Source organism: Procambarus clarkii, chromosome 13 (genome assembly GCF_040958095.1).
Source record: "Procambarus clarkii isolate CNS0578487 chromosome 13, FALCON_Pclarkii_2.0, whole genome shotgun sequence".
In the NCBI taxonomy this organism is placed as follows: domain Eukaryota; kingdom Metazoa; phylum Arthropoda; class Malacostraca; order Decapoda; family Cambaridae; genus Procambarus; species Procambarus clarkii.
Genome location: NC_091162.1, coordinates 8,390,425 through 8,409,212, shown reverse-complemented (window position 1 = coordinate 8,409,212; position 18,788 = coordinate 8,390,425). Strand labels below are relative to the sequence as shown.

The following is an 18,788-nucleotide window of genomic DNA, read 5'->3' as shown; positions in this document are numbered from 1 at the left end:
GCCCACACCATACACGCCCACATCATACACGCCCACACCATACACGCCCACACCATACACGCCCACACCATACACGCCCACATCATACACGCCCACACCATACATGGCTAAATGGTTCAGCTCGTCACCACTAAGACACCCAATCAAGACAATGCATTACTGACACTCTTACCTCACAACTCAGACGGATACACCCTGAGGGTGCCTGGAGTGTCACCCGTCAGGGTGAGGAAGACTGGCTGGTCACCTTCTCTCTGTAAGGCGGTCGCTAACTGAAAACTACCACCCATCTCTCTGGCCGAGCCAGGGTTGGTACTCTCGCAAGCCAGAACAGGGCTTCTTTGTTCAATAGTACTAGCCAGGCCGGTCCACTCCTCCACTACCGCAGCCTCCTCACCAACACACACTCACACGCACACACAATTACAACTCACAATTATACATGAAAGAGTGCAAAATACTTGCACTGTTACAAAGACACTCACAAGACAAGACACCCACAAGACACCCACAAGACAAGACACCCACAAGACAAGACACCACAAGACACCACAAGACAAGACACCCACAAGACAAGACACCCACAAGACAAGACACCCACAAGACAAGACACCCACAAGACAACACACCACAAGACACCACAAGACAAGACACCACAAAACAAGACACCCACAAGACAACACAAGACAAGACACCACAAGACAAGACACCACAAGACAAGACACCACAAGACACCCACAAGACAAGACACCACAAGACAAGACACCACAAGACAAGACACCACAAGACACCCACAAGACAAGACACCACAAGACAAGAAACCACAAGACAAGACACCACAAGACAAGACACCACAAGACAAGACACCACAAGACACCATAAGACAAGACACCACAAGACACCACAAGACAAGACACCACAAGACACCCACAAGACACCACAAGACAAGACAAGACACCACAAGACAAGACACCACAAGACAAGACACCACAAGACACCCACAAGACAAGACACCCACAAGACAAGACACTCACAAGACAAGACACTCACAAGACAAGACACCACAAGACAAGACACCACAAGACAAGACACCCACAAGACAAGACTCCACAAGACAAGACACCCACAAGACAAGACACCCACAAGACAAGACACCCACAAGACAAGACACCACAAGACAAGACACCCACAAGACAAGACACCCACAAGACAAGACACCACAAGACAAGACACCACAAGACAAGACACCACAAGACACCACAAGACACCACAAGACACCACAGGACAAGACACCACAAGACACCGACAAGACAAGACACCCACAAGACAAGACACCCACAAGACAAGACACTCACAAGACAAGACACCACAAGACAAGACACCCACAAGACAAGACACTCACACGACAAGACACCACAAGACAAGACACCCACAAGACAAGACACCCACAAGACAAGACACCCACAAGACAAGACACCACAAGACAAGACACCCACAAGACAAGACACCACAAGACAAGACACTCACAAGACAAGACACCACAAGACAAGACACCAGCAAGACAAGACACCCACAAGACAAGACACCACAAGACAAGACACCACAAGACAAGACACCCACAAGACAAGACACCACAAGACAAGACGCTCACAAGACAAGACACCACAAGACAAGACACCACAAGACACCACAAGACAAGACACCACAAGACAAGACACCACAAGACAAGACACCACAAGACAAGACACCACAAGACAAGACACCACAAGACACGACAAGACAAGACACCACAAGACAAGACACCCACAAGACAAGACACTCAAAGAAAGACACCCACAAGACAAGACACCACAAGACACCACAAGACAAGACACCACAAGACAAGACACCACAAGACACCCACAAGACAAGACACTCACAAGACAAGACACCACAAGACAAGACACCACAAGACACCCACAAGACAAGACACTCACAAGACAAGACACCACAAGACACCCACAAGACAAGACACTCACAAGACAAGACACCCACAAGACAAGACACCCACAAAACAAGACACCACAAGACAAGACAGCACATGACAAGACACCCACAGGACAAGACACCCACAAAACAAGACACCACAAGACAAGACACCACGAGACAAGACACTCACGAGACAAGACACCACAAGACACCCACAAGACAAGACACCCACAAGACAAGACACCCTCAAGACAAGACACCCAAAAGACAAGACACCACAAGACACCACAAGACAAGACACCCACAAGACAAGACACCCACAAGACAAGACACTCACAAGACAAGACACTCACAAGACAAGACACCCACAAGACAAGACACTCACAAGACAAGACACTCACAAGACAAAACACCACAAGACAAGACACTCACAAGACAAGACACCCACAAGACAAGACACTCACAAGACAAGACACTCACAAGACAAGACACCCACAAGACAAGACACCCACAAGACAAGACACCCACAAGACAAGACACTCACAAGACAAGACACTCACAAGACAAGACACCCACAAGACAAGACACCACAAGACAAGACACCCACAAGACAAGACACCACAAGACACCCACAAGACAAGACACTCACAAGACAAGACACCAGAAGACAAGACACCACAAGACACCCACAAGACAAGACACCCACAAAACAAGACACCACAAGACACCACAAGACAAGACACCACAAGACAAGACACCCACAAAACACCACAAGACAAGACACCACAAGACACCCACAAGACAAGACACCACAAGACAAGACACCCACAAAACACCACAAGACAAGACACCACAAGACAAGACACAACAAGACAAGACACTCACAAGACAAGACACCACAAGACACCACAAGACACCACAAGACAAGACACCACAAGACAAGACACCACAAGACAAGACACCACAAGACAAGACACCCACAAGACAAGACACCACAAGACAAGACACCCACAAGACAAGACACCCACAAGACAAGACACCACAAGACAAGACACCCACAAGACAAGACACCACAAGACAAGACACCCACAAGACAAGACACCACAAGACAAGACACTCACAAGACAAGACACCACAAGACAAGACACCACAAGACACCACAAGACAAGACACCACAAGACAAGACACCCACAAGACAAGACACCACAAGACAAGACACTCACAAGACAAGACACCACAAGACAAGACACCCACAAGACAAGACACCCACAAGACAAGACACCAAAAGACAAGACACCCACAAGACAAGACACCCACAAGACAAGACACCCACAAGACAAGACACCCACAAGACAAGACACCCACAAGACAAGACACCACAAGACAAGACACCACAAGACAAGACACCCACAAGACAAGACACCCACAAGACAAGACACCCACAAGACAAGACACCACAAGACACCACAAGACAAGACACCCACAAGACACCACAAGACAAGACACCCACAAGACAAGACACCACAAGACAAGACACCCACAAGACAAGACACCACAAGACAAGACACCAACAAGACACCACAAGACAAGACACTACATGACAAGACACCCACAAGACAAGACACCACAAGACAAGACACCAACAAGACACCACAAGACAAGACACCACAAGACAAGACACCCACAAGACAAGACACCCACAAGACAAAACACCACAAGACAAGACACCCACAAGACAAGACACCCACAAGACAAGACACCACAAGACAAGACACCCACAAGACAAGACACCACAAGACATGACACCCACAAGACACCACAAGACAAGACACTCACAAGACACCACAAGACACCTCAAGACACCACAAGACACCCACAAGACACCACAAGACAAGACACCACAAGACCCCCACAAGACAAGACACCACAAGACAAGACACTCACAAGACACCACAAGACACCACAAGACACCACAAGACACCACAAGACACCACAAGACACCCACAAGACAAGATGTAACCGGGGGGGGGGGGGGAAGGGGATGATTTGTATGGTAGTAGTGAATGTCAAGTAAAGCGAAGTAAAGGTAGAAGGAGGAAAGAGGAGGAGGGATGGGTGGATAGAACATGGGGGAGGCTGAGGCAGGAACTGAAGTGGAGAAGAAGGCGAGCGGGCATAGAAAACGGGAAGCGAACGGGAAGAGGGGAGGCAGGAGGGAGAGAATGAAGGAGGAGGAGTAGCGTGATGTAGGAGGAATAAAAAGAAAGGGGAGAATAGCCTGATTTGTTTCTATCTATGATGTTATACTAAGATGTTCTGATGTTTGCTGCCACCACCTGTCATTGAATCTAACTTCACTTCCACTTAAACAATGCGACAGGAACACTGCTTAATTTAGTTATCTCTCACGTGTTCATCAAGATATCTCTCTAGCCTTAACTCTCACTTGTGGGGACATTGATTCAAAAAGAGGACTGAACAAAAGTCAAGTTTGTTATTCTACACATAGATGTTTATTACCAAATTATTTCATTATTCCAAATTTTAGCAATTGATATTTAACACTGACATTCTATTATTTAACACCATATTGACCAAATTAAAGGGGGGGGGGGAACACCCACACCATACACGCCCACACCATACATGCCCACACCATACACGCCCACATCATACACGCCCACACCATACACGCCCACACCATACACGCCCACATCATACACGCCCACACCATACACGCCCACACCATACACGCCCACACCATACACGCCCACATCATACACGCCCACACCATACATGGCTAAATGGTTCAGCTCGTCACCACTAAGACACCCAATCAAGACAATGCATTACTGACACTCTTACCTCACAACTCAGACGGATACACCCTGAGGGTGCCTGGAGTGTCACCCGTCAGGGTGAGGAAGACTGGCTGGTCACCTTCTCTCTGTAAGGCGGTCGCTAACTGAAAACTACCACCCATCTCTCTGGCCGAGCCAGGGTTGGTACTCTCGCAAGCCAGAACAGGGCTTCTTTGTTCAATAGTACTAGCCAGGCCGGTCCACTCCTCCACTACCGCAGCCTCCTCACCAACACACACTCACACGCACACACAATTACAACTCACAATTATACATGAAAGAGTGCAAAATACTTGCACTGTTACAAAGACACTCACAAGACAAGACACCCACAAGACACCCACAAGACAAGACACCCACAAGACAAGACACCACAAGACACCACAAGACAAGACACCCACAAGACAAGACACCCACAAGACAAGACACCCACAAGACAAGACACCCACAAGACAACACACCACAAGACACCACAAGACAAGACACCACAAAACAAGACACCCACAAGACAACACAAGACAAGACACCACAAGACAAGACACCACAAGACAAGACACCACAAGACACCCACAAGACAAGACACCACAAGACAAGACACCACAAGACAAGACACCACAAGACACCCACAAGACAAGACACCACAAGACAAGAAACCACAAGACAAGACACCACAAGACAAGACACCACAAGACAAGACACCACAAGACACCATAAGACAAGACACCACAAGACACCACAAGACAAGACACCACAAGACACCCACAAGACACCACAAGACAAGACAAGACACCACAAGACAAGACACCACAAGACAAGACACCACAAGACACCCACAAGACAAGACACCCACAAGACAAGACACTCACAAGACAAGACACTCACAAGACAAGACACCACAAGACAAGACACCACAAGACAAGACACCCACAAGACAAGACTCCACAAGACAAGACACCCACAAGACAAGACACCCACAAGACAAGACACCCACAAGACAAGACACCACAAGACAAGACACCCACAAGACAAGACACCCACAAGACAAGACACCACAAGACAAGACACCACAAGACAAGACACCACAAGACACCACAAGACACCACAAGACACCACAGGACAAGACACCACAAGACACCGACAAGACAAGACACCCACAAGACAAGACACCCACAAGACAAGACACTCACAAGACAAGACACCACAAGACAAGACACCCACAAGACAAGACACTCACACGACAAGACACCACAAGACAAGACACCCACAAGACAAGACACCCACAAGACAAGACACCCACAAGACAAGACACCACAAGACAAGACACCCACAAGACAAGACACCACAAGACAAGACACTCACAAGACAAGACACCACAAGACAAGACACCAGCAAGACAAGACACCCACAAGACAAGACACCACAAGACAAGACACCACAAGACAAGACACCCACAAGACAAGACACCACAAGACAAGACGCTCACAAGACAAGACACCACAAGACAAGACACCACAAGACACCACAAGACAAGACACCACAAGACAAGACACCACAAGACAAGACACCACAAGACAAGACACCACAAGACAAGACACCACAAGACACGACAAGACAAGACACCACAAGACAAGACACCCACAAGACAAGACACTCAAAGAAAGACACCCACAAGACAAGACACCACAAGACACCACAAGACAAGACACCACAAGACAAGACACCACAAGACACCCACAAGACAAGACACTCACAAGACAAGACACCACAAGACAAGACACCACAAGACACCCACAAGACAAGACACTCACAAGACAAGACACCACAAGACACCCACAAGACAAGACACTCACAAGACAAGACACCCACAAGACAAGACACCCACAAAACAAGACACCACAAGACAAGACAGCACATGACAAGACACCCACAGGACAAGACACCCACAAAACAAGACACCACAAGACAAGACACCACGAGACAAGACACTCACGAGACAAGACACCACAAGACACCCACAAGACAAGACACCCACAAGACAAGACACCCTCAAGACAAGACACCCAAAAGACAAGACACCACAAGACACCACAAGACAAGACACCCACAAGACAAGACACCCACAAGACAAGACACTCACAAGACAAGACACTCACAAGACAAGACACCCACAAGACAAGACACTCACAAGACAAGACACTCACAAGACAAAACACCACAAGACAAGACACTCACAAGACAAGACACCCACAAGACAAGACACTCACAAGACAAGACACTCACAAGACAAGACACCCACAAGACAAGACACCCACAAGACAAGACACCCACAAGACAAGACACTCACAAGACAAGACACTCACAAGACAAGACACCCACAAGACAAGACACCACAAGACAAGACACCCACAAGACAAGACACCACAAGACACCCACAAGACAAGACACTCACAAGACAAGACACCACAAGACAAGACACCACAAGACACCCACAAGACAAGACACCCACAAAACAAGACACCACAAGACACCACAAGACAAGACACCACAAGACAAGACACCCACAAAACACCACAAGACAAGACACCACAAGACACCCACAAGACAAGACACCACAAGACAAGACACCCACAAAACACCACAAGACAAGACACCACAAGACAAGACACAACAAGACAAGACACTCACAAGACAAGACACCACAAGACACCACAAGACACCACAAGACAAGACACCACAAGACAAGACACCACAAGACAAGACACCACAAGACAAGACACCCACAAGACAAGACACCACAAGACAAGACACCCACAAGACAAGACACCCACAAGACAAGACACCACAAGACACCACAAGACACCACAAGACAAGACACCACAAGACAAGACACCACAAGACAAGACACCCACAAGACAAGACACCACAAGACAAGACACCACAAGACAAGACACCCACAAGACAAGACACCCACAAGACAAGACACCCACAAGACACCACAAGACAAGACACCACAAGACAAGACACCCACAAGACAAGACACCACAAGACACCACAAGACAAGACACCACAATACAAGACACTCACAAGACAAGACACCACAAGACAAGACACCACAAGACAAGACACCACAAGACAAGACACCACAAGACACCACAAGACAAGACACCACAAGACACCACAAGACACCACAAGACAAGACACTCACAAGACAAGAGACTCACAAGACACCACAAGACAAGACACCACAAGACACCACAAGACACCACAAGACACCACAAGACAAGACACTCACAAGACAAGACACCCACAAGACACCACAAGACAAGACACCACAAGACACCACAAGACACCACAAGACAAGACACCACAAGACAAGACACCACAAGACACCCACAAGACAAGACACCACAAGACACCACAAGACAAGACACCACAAGACACCACAAGACACCACAAGACACCACAAGACACCACAAGACAAGACACTTACAAGACAAGACACCACAAGACAAGACACCACAAGACACCCACAAGACAAGACACCACAAGACAAGACACCACAAAACACCACAAGACAAGACACCACAAGACACCACAAGACACCACAAGACACCACAAGACACCACAAGACACCACAAGACACCCACAATACACCACAAGACACCACAAGACACCCACAAGACAAGACACCACAAGACACCACAAGACACCACAAGACACCACAAGACACCACAAGACACCACAAGACACTCACAAGACACCACAAGACAAGACACTCACAAGACACCCACAAGACAAGACACCACAAGACACCACAAGACACCACAAGACACCACAAGACACCACAAGACACCACAAGACACCACAAGACACCACAAGACACTCACAAGACACCACAAGACAAGACACCACAAGACACCCACAAGACAAGACACCACAAGACACCACAAGACACCACAAGACAAGACACCACAAGACACCACAAGACAAGACACCACAAGACACCACAAGACACCCACAAGACAAGACACCACAAGACAAGACACTCACAAGACACCACAAGACACCACAAGACAAGACACCCACAAGACACCACAAGACACCCACAAGACAAGACACCACAAGACAAGACACTCACAAGACACCACATGACACCACAAGACAAGACACCACAAGACACCACAAGACACCCACAAGACAAGACACCACAAGACAAGACACTCACAAGACACCACAAGACACCACAAGACAAGACACCACAAGACACCACAAGACAAGACACCACAAGACACCACAAGACACCCACAAGACAAGACACCACAAGACAAGACACCACAAGACACCACAAGACACCACAAGACAAGACACCCACAAGACACCACAAGACACCCACAAGACAAGACACCACAAGACACCACAAGACAAGACACCACAAAACACAACAAGACACCACAAGACAAGACACCACAAGACACCACAAGACACCACAAGACAAGACACCCACAAGACACCACAAGACACCCACAAGACAAGACACCACAAGACACCACAAGACAAGACACCACAAAACACAACAAGACACCACAAGACAAGACACCACAAGACACCACAAGACACCACAAGACACCACAAGACACCACAAGACACTCACAAGACAAGACACCACAAGACACCACAAGACACCACAAGACACCACAAGACACCCACAAGACAAGACACCACAAGACAAGACACTCACAAGACACCCACACGACAAGACACCACAAGACAAGACACCACAAGACAAGACACTCACAAGACAAGACACCCACACGACAAGACACCACAAGACACCACAAGACAAGACACCACAAGACACCACAAGACAAGACACCACAAGACACCACAAGACAAGACACCACAAGACACTCACAAGACAAGACACCCACAAGACAAGACACCACAAGACAAGACACCACAAGACAAGACACTCACAAGACAAGACACCACAAGACAAGACACCCACAAGACAAGACACTCACAAGACAAGACACCACAAGACAAGACACCCACAAGACACCACAAGACAAGACACCACAAGACAAGACACCACAAGACACCACAAGACAAGACACCACAAGACACCACAAGACACCACAAGACACCACAAGACACCACAAGACAAGACACCCACAAGACAAGACACTCACAAGACAAGACACTACAAGACAAGACACCCACAAGACACTCACAAGACAAGACACCACAAGACAAGACACCACAAGACAAGACACCACAAGACAAGACACTCACAAGACAAGACACCCACAAGACACCACAAGACAAGACACCACAAGACACCACAAGACACCACAAGACACCACAAGACAAGACACCACAAGACACAACAAGACAAGACACCACAAGACACTCACAAGACAAGACACCACAAGACAAGACACCACAAGACAAGACACCCACAAGACACCACAAGACAAGACACCACAAGACATGACACCCACAAGACAAGACACCTACAAGACATGACACCCACAAGACACCCACAAGACACCCACAAGACATGACACCCACAAGACACCCACAAGACACCCACAAGACATGACACCCACAAGACACCACAAGACAAGACACCCACAAGACAAGACACCCACAAGACAAGACACCACAAGACAAGACACCACAAGACAAGACACCCACAAGACACCATAAGACAAGACACCACAAGACAAGACACCCACAAGACACCACAAGACAAGACACCACAAGACACCACAAGACAAGACACCACAAGACAAGACACCCACAAGACACCACAAGACACCACAAGACAAGACACCACAAGACAAGACACCCACAAGACACCACAAGACAAGACACCACAAGACAAGACACCAACACGACAAGACACCACAAGACAAGACACCACAAGACAAGACACCCACAAGACAAGACACCACAAGACACCACAAGACAAGACACCCACAAGACACCACAAGACAAGACACCCACAAGACTAGACACCACAAGACAAGACACCCACAAGATAAGACACCACAAGACAAGACACCAACAAGACACCACAAGACAAGACACCACAAGACAAGACACCCACAAGACAAGACACCACAAGACAAGACACCAACAAGACACCACAAGACAAGACACCACAAGACAAGGCACCCACAAGACAAGACACCCACAAGACAAAACACCACAAGACAAGACACCCACAAGACAAGACACCCACAAGACAAGACACCACAAGACAAGACACCCACAAGACAAGACACCACAAGACATGACACCCACAAGACACCACAAGACAAGACACTCACAAGACACCACAAGACACCACAAGACACCCACAAGACACCACAAGACAAGACACCACAAGACACCCACAAGACAAGACACCACAAGACACCCACAAGATACCACAAGACAAGACACCACAAGACACCCACAAGACACCACAAGACAAGACACCACAAGACAAGACACCACAAGACACCACAAGACACCCACAAGACACCCACAAGACACCCACAAGACACCCACAAGACACCCACAAGACACCCACAAGACAAGACACCCACAAGACATGACACTCACAAGACAAGACACCACAAGACACCACAAGACACCACAAGACACCACAAGACACCCACAAGACACCCACAAGACACCCACAAGAAATGACACCCACAAGACAAGACACCACAAGACACCCACAAGACACTCACATGACACCACAAGACACCCACAAGACACCCACAAGACAAGACACCCACAAGACAAGACACCACAAGACACCCACAAGACAAGACACCACAAGACAAGACACCACAAGACACCCACAAGACAAGACACCACAAGACACCCACAAGACAAGAGAACCACAAGACAAGACACCTCAAGACAAGACACCCACAAGACAAGACACCGCAAGACACCCACAAGACAAGACACCACAAGACAAGACACCCACAAGACAAGACACCCACAAGACAAGACACCACAAGACAAGACACCACAAGACAAGACACCCACAAGACAAGAGAACCACAAGACAAGACACCACAAGACAAGACACCCACAGGACAAGACACCACAATACAAGACACCCACAAGACAAGACACCACAAGACAAGACACCACAAGACAAGACACCACAAGACAAGACACCACAAGACAAGACACCACAAGACAAGACACCACAAGACAAGACACCACAAGACAAGACACCCACAAGACAAGACACCACTAGACAAGACACTCACAAGACAAGACACCACAAGACAAGACACCACAAGACACCACAAGACAAGACACCACAAGACAAGACACCCACAAGACAAGACACCACAAGACAAGACACTCACAAGACAAGACACCACAAGACAAGACACCCACAAGACAAGACACCCACAAGACAAGACACCAAAAGACAAGACACCCACAAGACAAGACACCCACAAGACAAGACACCCACAAGACAAGACACCCACAAGACAAGACACCCACAAGACAAGACACCACAAGACAAGACACCACAAGACAAGACACCCACAAGACAAGACACCCACAAGACAAGACACCCACAAGACAAGACACCACAAGACACCACAAGACAAGACACCCACAAGACACCACAAGACAAGACACCCACAAGACAAGACACCACAAGACAAGACACCCACAAGACAAGACACCACAAGACAAGACACCAACAAGACACCACAAGACAAGACACTACATGACAAGACACCCACAAGACAAGACACCACAAGACAAGACACCAACAAGACACCACAAGACAAGACACCACAAGACAAGACACCCACAAGACAAGACACCCACAAGACAAAACACCACAAGACAAGACACCCACAAGACAAGACACCCACAAGACAAGACACCACAAGACAAGACACCCACAAGACAAGACACCACAAGACATGACACCCACAAGACACCACAAGACAAGACACTCACAAGACACCACAAGACACCTCAAGACACCACAAGACACCCACAAGACACCACAAGACAAGACACCACAAGACCCCCACAAGACAAGACACCACAAGACAAGACACTCACAAGACACCACAAGACACCACAAGACACCACAAGACACCACAAGACACCACAAGACACCCACAAGACAAGATGTAACCGGGGGGGGGGGGAAGGGGATGATTTGTATGGTAGTAGTGAATGTCAAGTAAAGCGAAGTAAAGGTAGAAGGAGGAAAGAGGAGGAGGGATGGGTGGATAGAACATGGGGGAGGCTGAGGCAGGAACTGAAGTGGAGAAGAAGGCGAGCGGGCATAGAAAACGGGAAGCGAACGGGAAGAGGGGAGGCAGGAGGGAGAGAATGAAGGAGGAGGAGTAGCGTGATGTAGGAGGAATAAAAAGAAAGGGGAGAATAGCCTGATTTGTTTCTATCTATGATGTTATACTAAGATGTTCTGATGTTTGCTGCCACCACCTGTCATTGAATCTAACTTCACTTCCACTTAAACAATGCGACAGGAACACTGCTTAATTTAGTTATCTCTCACGTGTTCATCAAGATATCTCTCTAGCCTTAACTCTCACTTGTGGGGACATTGATTCAAAAAGAGGACTGAACAAAAGTCAAGTTTGTTATTCTACACATAGATGTTTATTACCAAATTATTTCATTATTCCAAATTTTAGCAATTGATATTTAACACTGACATTCTATTATTTAACACCATATTGACCAAATTAAAGGGGGGGGGGAACACCCACACCATACACGCCCACACCATACATGCCCACACCATACACGCCCACATCATACACGCCCACACCATACACGCCCACACCATACCCGCCCACATCATACACGCCCACACCATACACGCCCACACCATACACGCCCACACCATACACGCCCACATCATACACGCCCACACCATACATGGCTAAATGGTTCAGCTCGTCACCACTAAGACACCCAATCAAGACAATGCATTACTGACACTCTTACCTCACAACTCAGACGGATACACCCTGAGGGTGCCTGGAGTGTCACCCGTCAGGGTGAGGAAGACTGGCTGGTCACCTTCTCTCTGTAAGGCGGTCGCTAACTGAAAACTACCACCCATCTCTCTGGCCGAGCCAGGGTTGGTACTCTCGCAAGCCAGAACAGGGCTTCTTTGTTCAATAGTACTAGCCAGGCCGGTCCACTCCTCCACTACCGCAGCCTCCTCACCAACACACACTCACACGCACACACAATTACAACTCACAATTATACATGAAAGAGTGCAAAATACTTGCACTGTTACAAAGACACTCACAAGACAAGACACCCACAAGACACCCACAAGACAAGACACCCACAAGACAAGACACCACAAGACACCACAAGACAAGACACCCACAAGACAAGACACCCACAAGACAAGACACCCACAAGACAAGACACCCACAAGACAACACACCACAAGACACCACAAGACAAGACACCACAAAACAAGACACCCACAAGACAACACAAGACAAGACACCACAAGACAAGACACCACAAGACAAGACACCACAAGACACCCACAAGACAAGACACCACAAGACAAGACACCACAAGACAAGACACCACAAGACACCCACAAGACAAGACACCACAAGACAAGAAACCACAAGACAAGACACCACAAGACAAGACACCACAAGACAAGACACCACAAGACACCATAAGACAAGACACCACAAGACACCACAAGACAAGACACCACAAGACACCCACAAGACACCACAAGACAAGACAAGACACCACAAGACAAGACACCACAAGACAAGACACCACAAGACACCCACAAGACAAGACACCCACAAGACAAGACACTCACAAGACAAGACACTCACAAGACAAGACACCACAAGACAAGACACCACAAGACAAGACACCCACAAGACAAGACTCCACAAGACAAGACACCCACAAGACAAGACACCCACAAGACAAGACACCCACAAGACAAGACACCACAAGACAAGACACCCACAAGACAAGACACCCACAAGACAAGACACCACAAGACAAGACACCACAAGACAAGACACCACAAGACACCACAAGACACCACAAGACACCACAGGACAAGACACCACAAGACACCGACAAGACAAGACACCCACAAGACAAGACACCCACAAGACAAGACACTCACAAGACAAGACACCACAAGACAAGACACCCACAAGACAAGACACTCACACGACAAGACACCACAAGACAAGACACCCACAAGACAAGACACCCACAAGACAAGACACCCACAAGACAAGACACCACAAGACAAGACACCACAAGACAAGACACCACAAGACAAAACACCACAAGACAAGACACCACAAGACAAGACACCACAAGACACCACAAGACACCACAAGACAAGACACCCACAAGACAAGACACCACAAGACAAGACACCCACAAGACACCACAAGACAATACACCCACAAGACACCACAAGACAAGACACCACAAGACACCCACAAGACAAGACACCACAAGAGAAGACACCCACAAGACACCACAAGACAAGACACCCACAAGACACCACAAGACAAGACACCACAAGACAAGACACCACAAGACACCCACAAGACAAGACACCACAAGACACCACAAGACAAGACACCACAAGACACCACAAGACAAGACACCACAAGACACCCATAAGACAAGACACCACAAGACACCCACAAGACAAGACACCACAAGAAAAGACACCACAAGACAAGACACCACAAGACAAGACACCCACAAGACAAGACACCACAAGACAAGACACCACAAGAGAAGACACCACAAGACAAGACACCACAAGACACCACAAGACAAGACACCACAAGACACCCACAAGACAAGACACCCACAAGACAAGTCACCACATGACACCACAAGACAAGACACCACAAGACACCAGAAGACAAGACACCACAAGACACCACAAGACACCCACAAGACACCCACAAGACAAGACACCCACAAGACAAGACACCACAAGACACCCACAAGACAAGACACCACAAGACAAGACACCACAAGACAAGACACCCACAAGACAAGACACCCACAAGACACCACAAGACAAGACACCCACAAGACAAGACACCACAAAACAAGACACCACAAGACAAGACACCACAAGACACCACAAGACACCCACAAGACAAGACACCAGAAGACACCCACAAGACACCACAAGACAAGACACCACAAGACACCACAAGACAAGACACCCACAAGACACCACAAGACAAGACACCACAAGACAAGACACCCACAAGACAAGACACCACAAGACACCACAAGACACCCACAAGACAAGACACCACAAGACACCACAAGACACCCACAAGACAAGACACCACAAGACAAGACACCACAAAACAAGACACCACAAGACAAGACACCACAAGACAAGACACCACAAGACACCCACAATACACCACAAGACACCACAAGACAAGACACTCACAAGACAAGACACCACAAGACAAGACACCACAAGACAAGACACCACAAGACACCCACAAGACACCACAAGACACCACAAGAAAAGACACCACAAGACACCACAAGACAAGACACCACAAGACAAGACACCCACAAGACACCACAAGACACCACAAGACAAGACACCCACAAGACACCACAAGACACCACAAGACAAGACACCACAAGACAAGACACCACAAGACAAGACACCCACAAGACACCACAAGACAAGACACCCACAAGACACCACAAGACAAGACACCACAAGACAAGACACCACAAGACAAGACACCACAAAACAAGACACCACAAAACAAGACAACACAAGACAAGACACCACAAGACAAGACACCCACAAGACACCCACAAGACAAGACACCCTAAATGGTGCCCAACCACTTATGAACGGTCGGGTATTGAACGGCGACCTGCATGAAGCGAGACCGTCGCTCTACCGTCCAGTCCAAGTGGTTGGTCTCATGCAGAATGAGAGAAGGAGGAAGGGGGCAGTGGTGGAGTCTGCAGCCTCCACCACTACTCTTCCTCCTCTCTCACTCCATACGAGGTCAAGGGAGGTCAAGGGTGGGACTTACCTGATCAAAGTGGGTGGAGGTGGAGGTCGGGTGTTGGACAACCAGTTGATATAGACGTGAACATGGTGTTCACTTCGGCAAGTTGCCGACGAGTTTGGTAATTTTGTCCACGGCGTTCATGACATTATCCCGAGGTCCGGTCACTTGCACGTCCTCGTCCGGCTAGTCTTCTCCGGGGACGGTTATTTTTACTTGCCAGGAGTCTTGTAATTACTTGAGACGCTTTTGCTGCCTGCCCACTAGAACATACCTATTGCTGAAAGGCACGGGTACCGCCATGGTCACAACGTCTTGGTTGGAGGTGATTGGGGTAGTCTCTGGAGAACTGGTACTTTTCGTAAGTCCTACAATTACGTTAATCTTCTCCAGGGCTACTCTGATATTGGCGGGAGTGCCTGTGACCTCTACATAGTCGCCTGCCTCGCCCTTGTCCGGCACGCGTATCTTCACCCCACAACGACTTTAGAGCATTTTTAATGTTCTGTTCTGCCGCCCACAGATTATGCGTCTCTCGCACGAGATTGGTGCTCGCACAGTGGTAACTTCTTCCGTGGTGTCGACGGAGCTCACTTGACATTACGATCCGGTGGAGCCGCCATCACTGGTGGAGCCGCCGCCATCACTGGTGGAGCCGCCGCCATCACTGGTGGAGCCGCCGCCATCACAGGTGGAGCCGCCGCCATCACTGGTGGAGCCGCCGCCATCACTGGTGGAGCCGCCGCCATCACTGGTGGAGCCGCCGCCATCACTGGTGGAGCCGCCGCCATCATTGGTGGAGCCGCCGCCATCATTGGTGGAGCCGCCGCCATCATTGGTGGAGCCGCCGCCATCATTGGTGGAGCCGCCGCCATCATTGGTGGAGCCGCCGCCATCATTGGTGGAGCCTCCGCCATCACTGGTGGAGCCGCCGCCATCACTGGTGGAGCCGCCGCCATCACTGGTGGAGCTGCCGTCATCACTGGTGGTCAAAGAGTCGGCCAGTCGGGTTCTTTTTGCGTGTTCGGTGTTGTCCTGGACAACTACGGTTGTATCAGTGGGACTGTGCTGGTAAGCTACGGTGTATTGTGATTAATTGCCGACGAGTTTGGTAATTTTGTCCACGGCGTTCATGACATTATCACGAGGTCCGGTCACTTGCACGTCCTCGTCCGGCTAGTCTTCTCCGGGGACGGTTATTTTTACTTGCCAGGAGTCTTGTAATTACTTGAGACGCTTTTGCTGCCTGCCCACTAGAACATACCTATTGCTGAAAGGCACGGGTACCGCCATGGTCACAACGTCTTGGTTGGAGGTGATTGGGGTAGTCTCTGGAGAACTGGTACTTTTCGTAAGTCCTACAATTACGTTAATCTTCTCCAGGGCTACTCTGATATTGGCGGGAGTGCCTGTGACCTCTACATAGTCGCCTGCCTCGCCCTTGTCCGGCACGCGTATCTTCACCCCACAACGACTTTAGAGCATTTTTAATGTTCTGTTCTGCCGCCCACAGATTATGCGTCTCTCGCACGAGATTGGTGCTCGCACAGTGGTAACTTCTTCCGTGGTGTCGACGGAGCTCACTTGACATTACGATCCGGTGGAGCCGCCATCACTGGTGGAGCCGCCCCCATCACTGGTGGAGCCGCCCCCATCACTGGTGGAGCCGCCGCCATCACTGGTGGAGCCGCCGCCATCACTGGTGGAGCCGCCGCCATCACTGGTGGAGCCGCCGCCATCACTGGTGGAGCCGCCGCCATCACTGGCGGAGCCGCCGCCATCACTGGTGGAGCTGCCGCCATCACTTGTGGAGCCGCCGCCATCACTGGTGGAGCCGCCGCCATCACTG

General features: G+C 49.0%; 2 protein-coding genes across 2 annotated transcripts in view; one reads left to right on the top strand and one right to left on the bottom strand.

Moving 5' to 3' along the window:
• The window catches only part of LOC123749522 (loricrin-like), a 32,088-nt gene extending 18,305 nt beyond the window's left edge, over positions 1-13,783 (bottom strand). Inside the window, exon 1 of the mRNA XM_045731617.2 lies at positions 13,632-13,783. Coding sequence (XP_045587573.2) covers positions 13,632-13,783 — 152 coding nt within the window. The remainder of the gene's footprint in view (positions 1-13,631) is intronic.
• Positions 13,784-13,789: 6 nt separating this feature from the next.
• On the top strand, positions 13,790-18,527 carry LOC138364312 (glycine-rich protein 1-like). The gene is made up of 3 exons (XM_069323913.1): positions 13,790-13,934; positions 17,463-18,010; positions 18,453-18,527. Exons 1-3 carry the CDS (start codon positions 13,790-13,792, stop codon positions 18,525-18,527), a joined length of 768 nt encoding a protein of 255 aa, XP_069180014.1.
• The last annotated feature ends 261 nt before the right edge of the window (positions 18,528-18,788 follow it).

Excerpts from the sequence above, each read along its gene's own strand:
- LOC138364312 (XM_069323913.1), top strand. The coding sequence starts at position 13,790 with ATGGTTCAGCTCGTCACCACTAAGACACCCAATCAAGACAATGCATTA. Across the intron at positions 13,935-17,462 it reads TGGCTGGTCACCTTCTCTCT|ATTATGCGTCTCTCGCACGA; the intron begins GTAAGGCGGTCG and ends TGCCGCCCACAG. Across the intron at positions 18,011-18,452 it reads GTATCAGTGGGACTGTGCTG|ATTATGCGTCTCTCGCACGA; the intron begins GTAAGCTACGGT and ends TGCCGCCCACAG.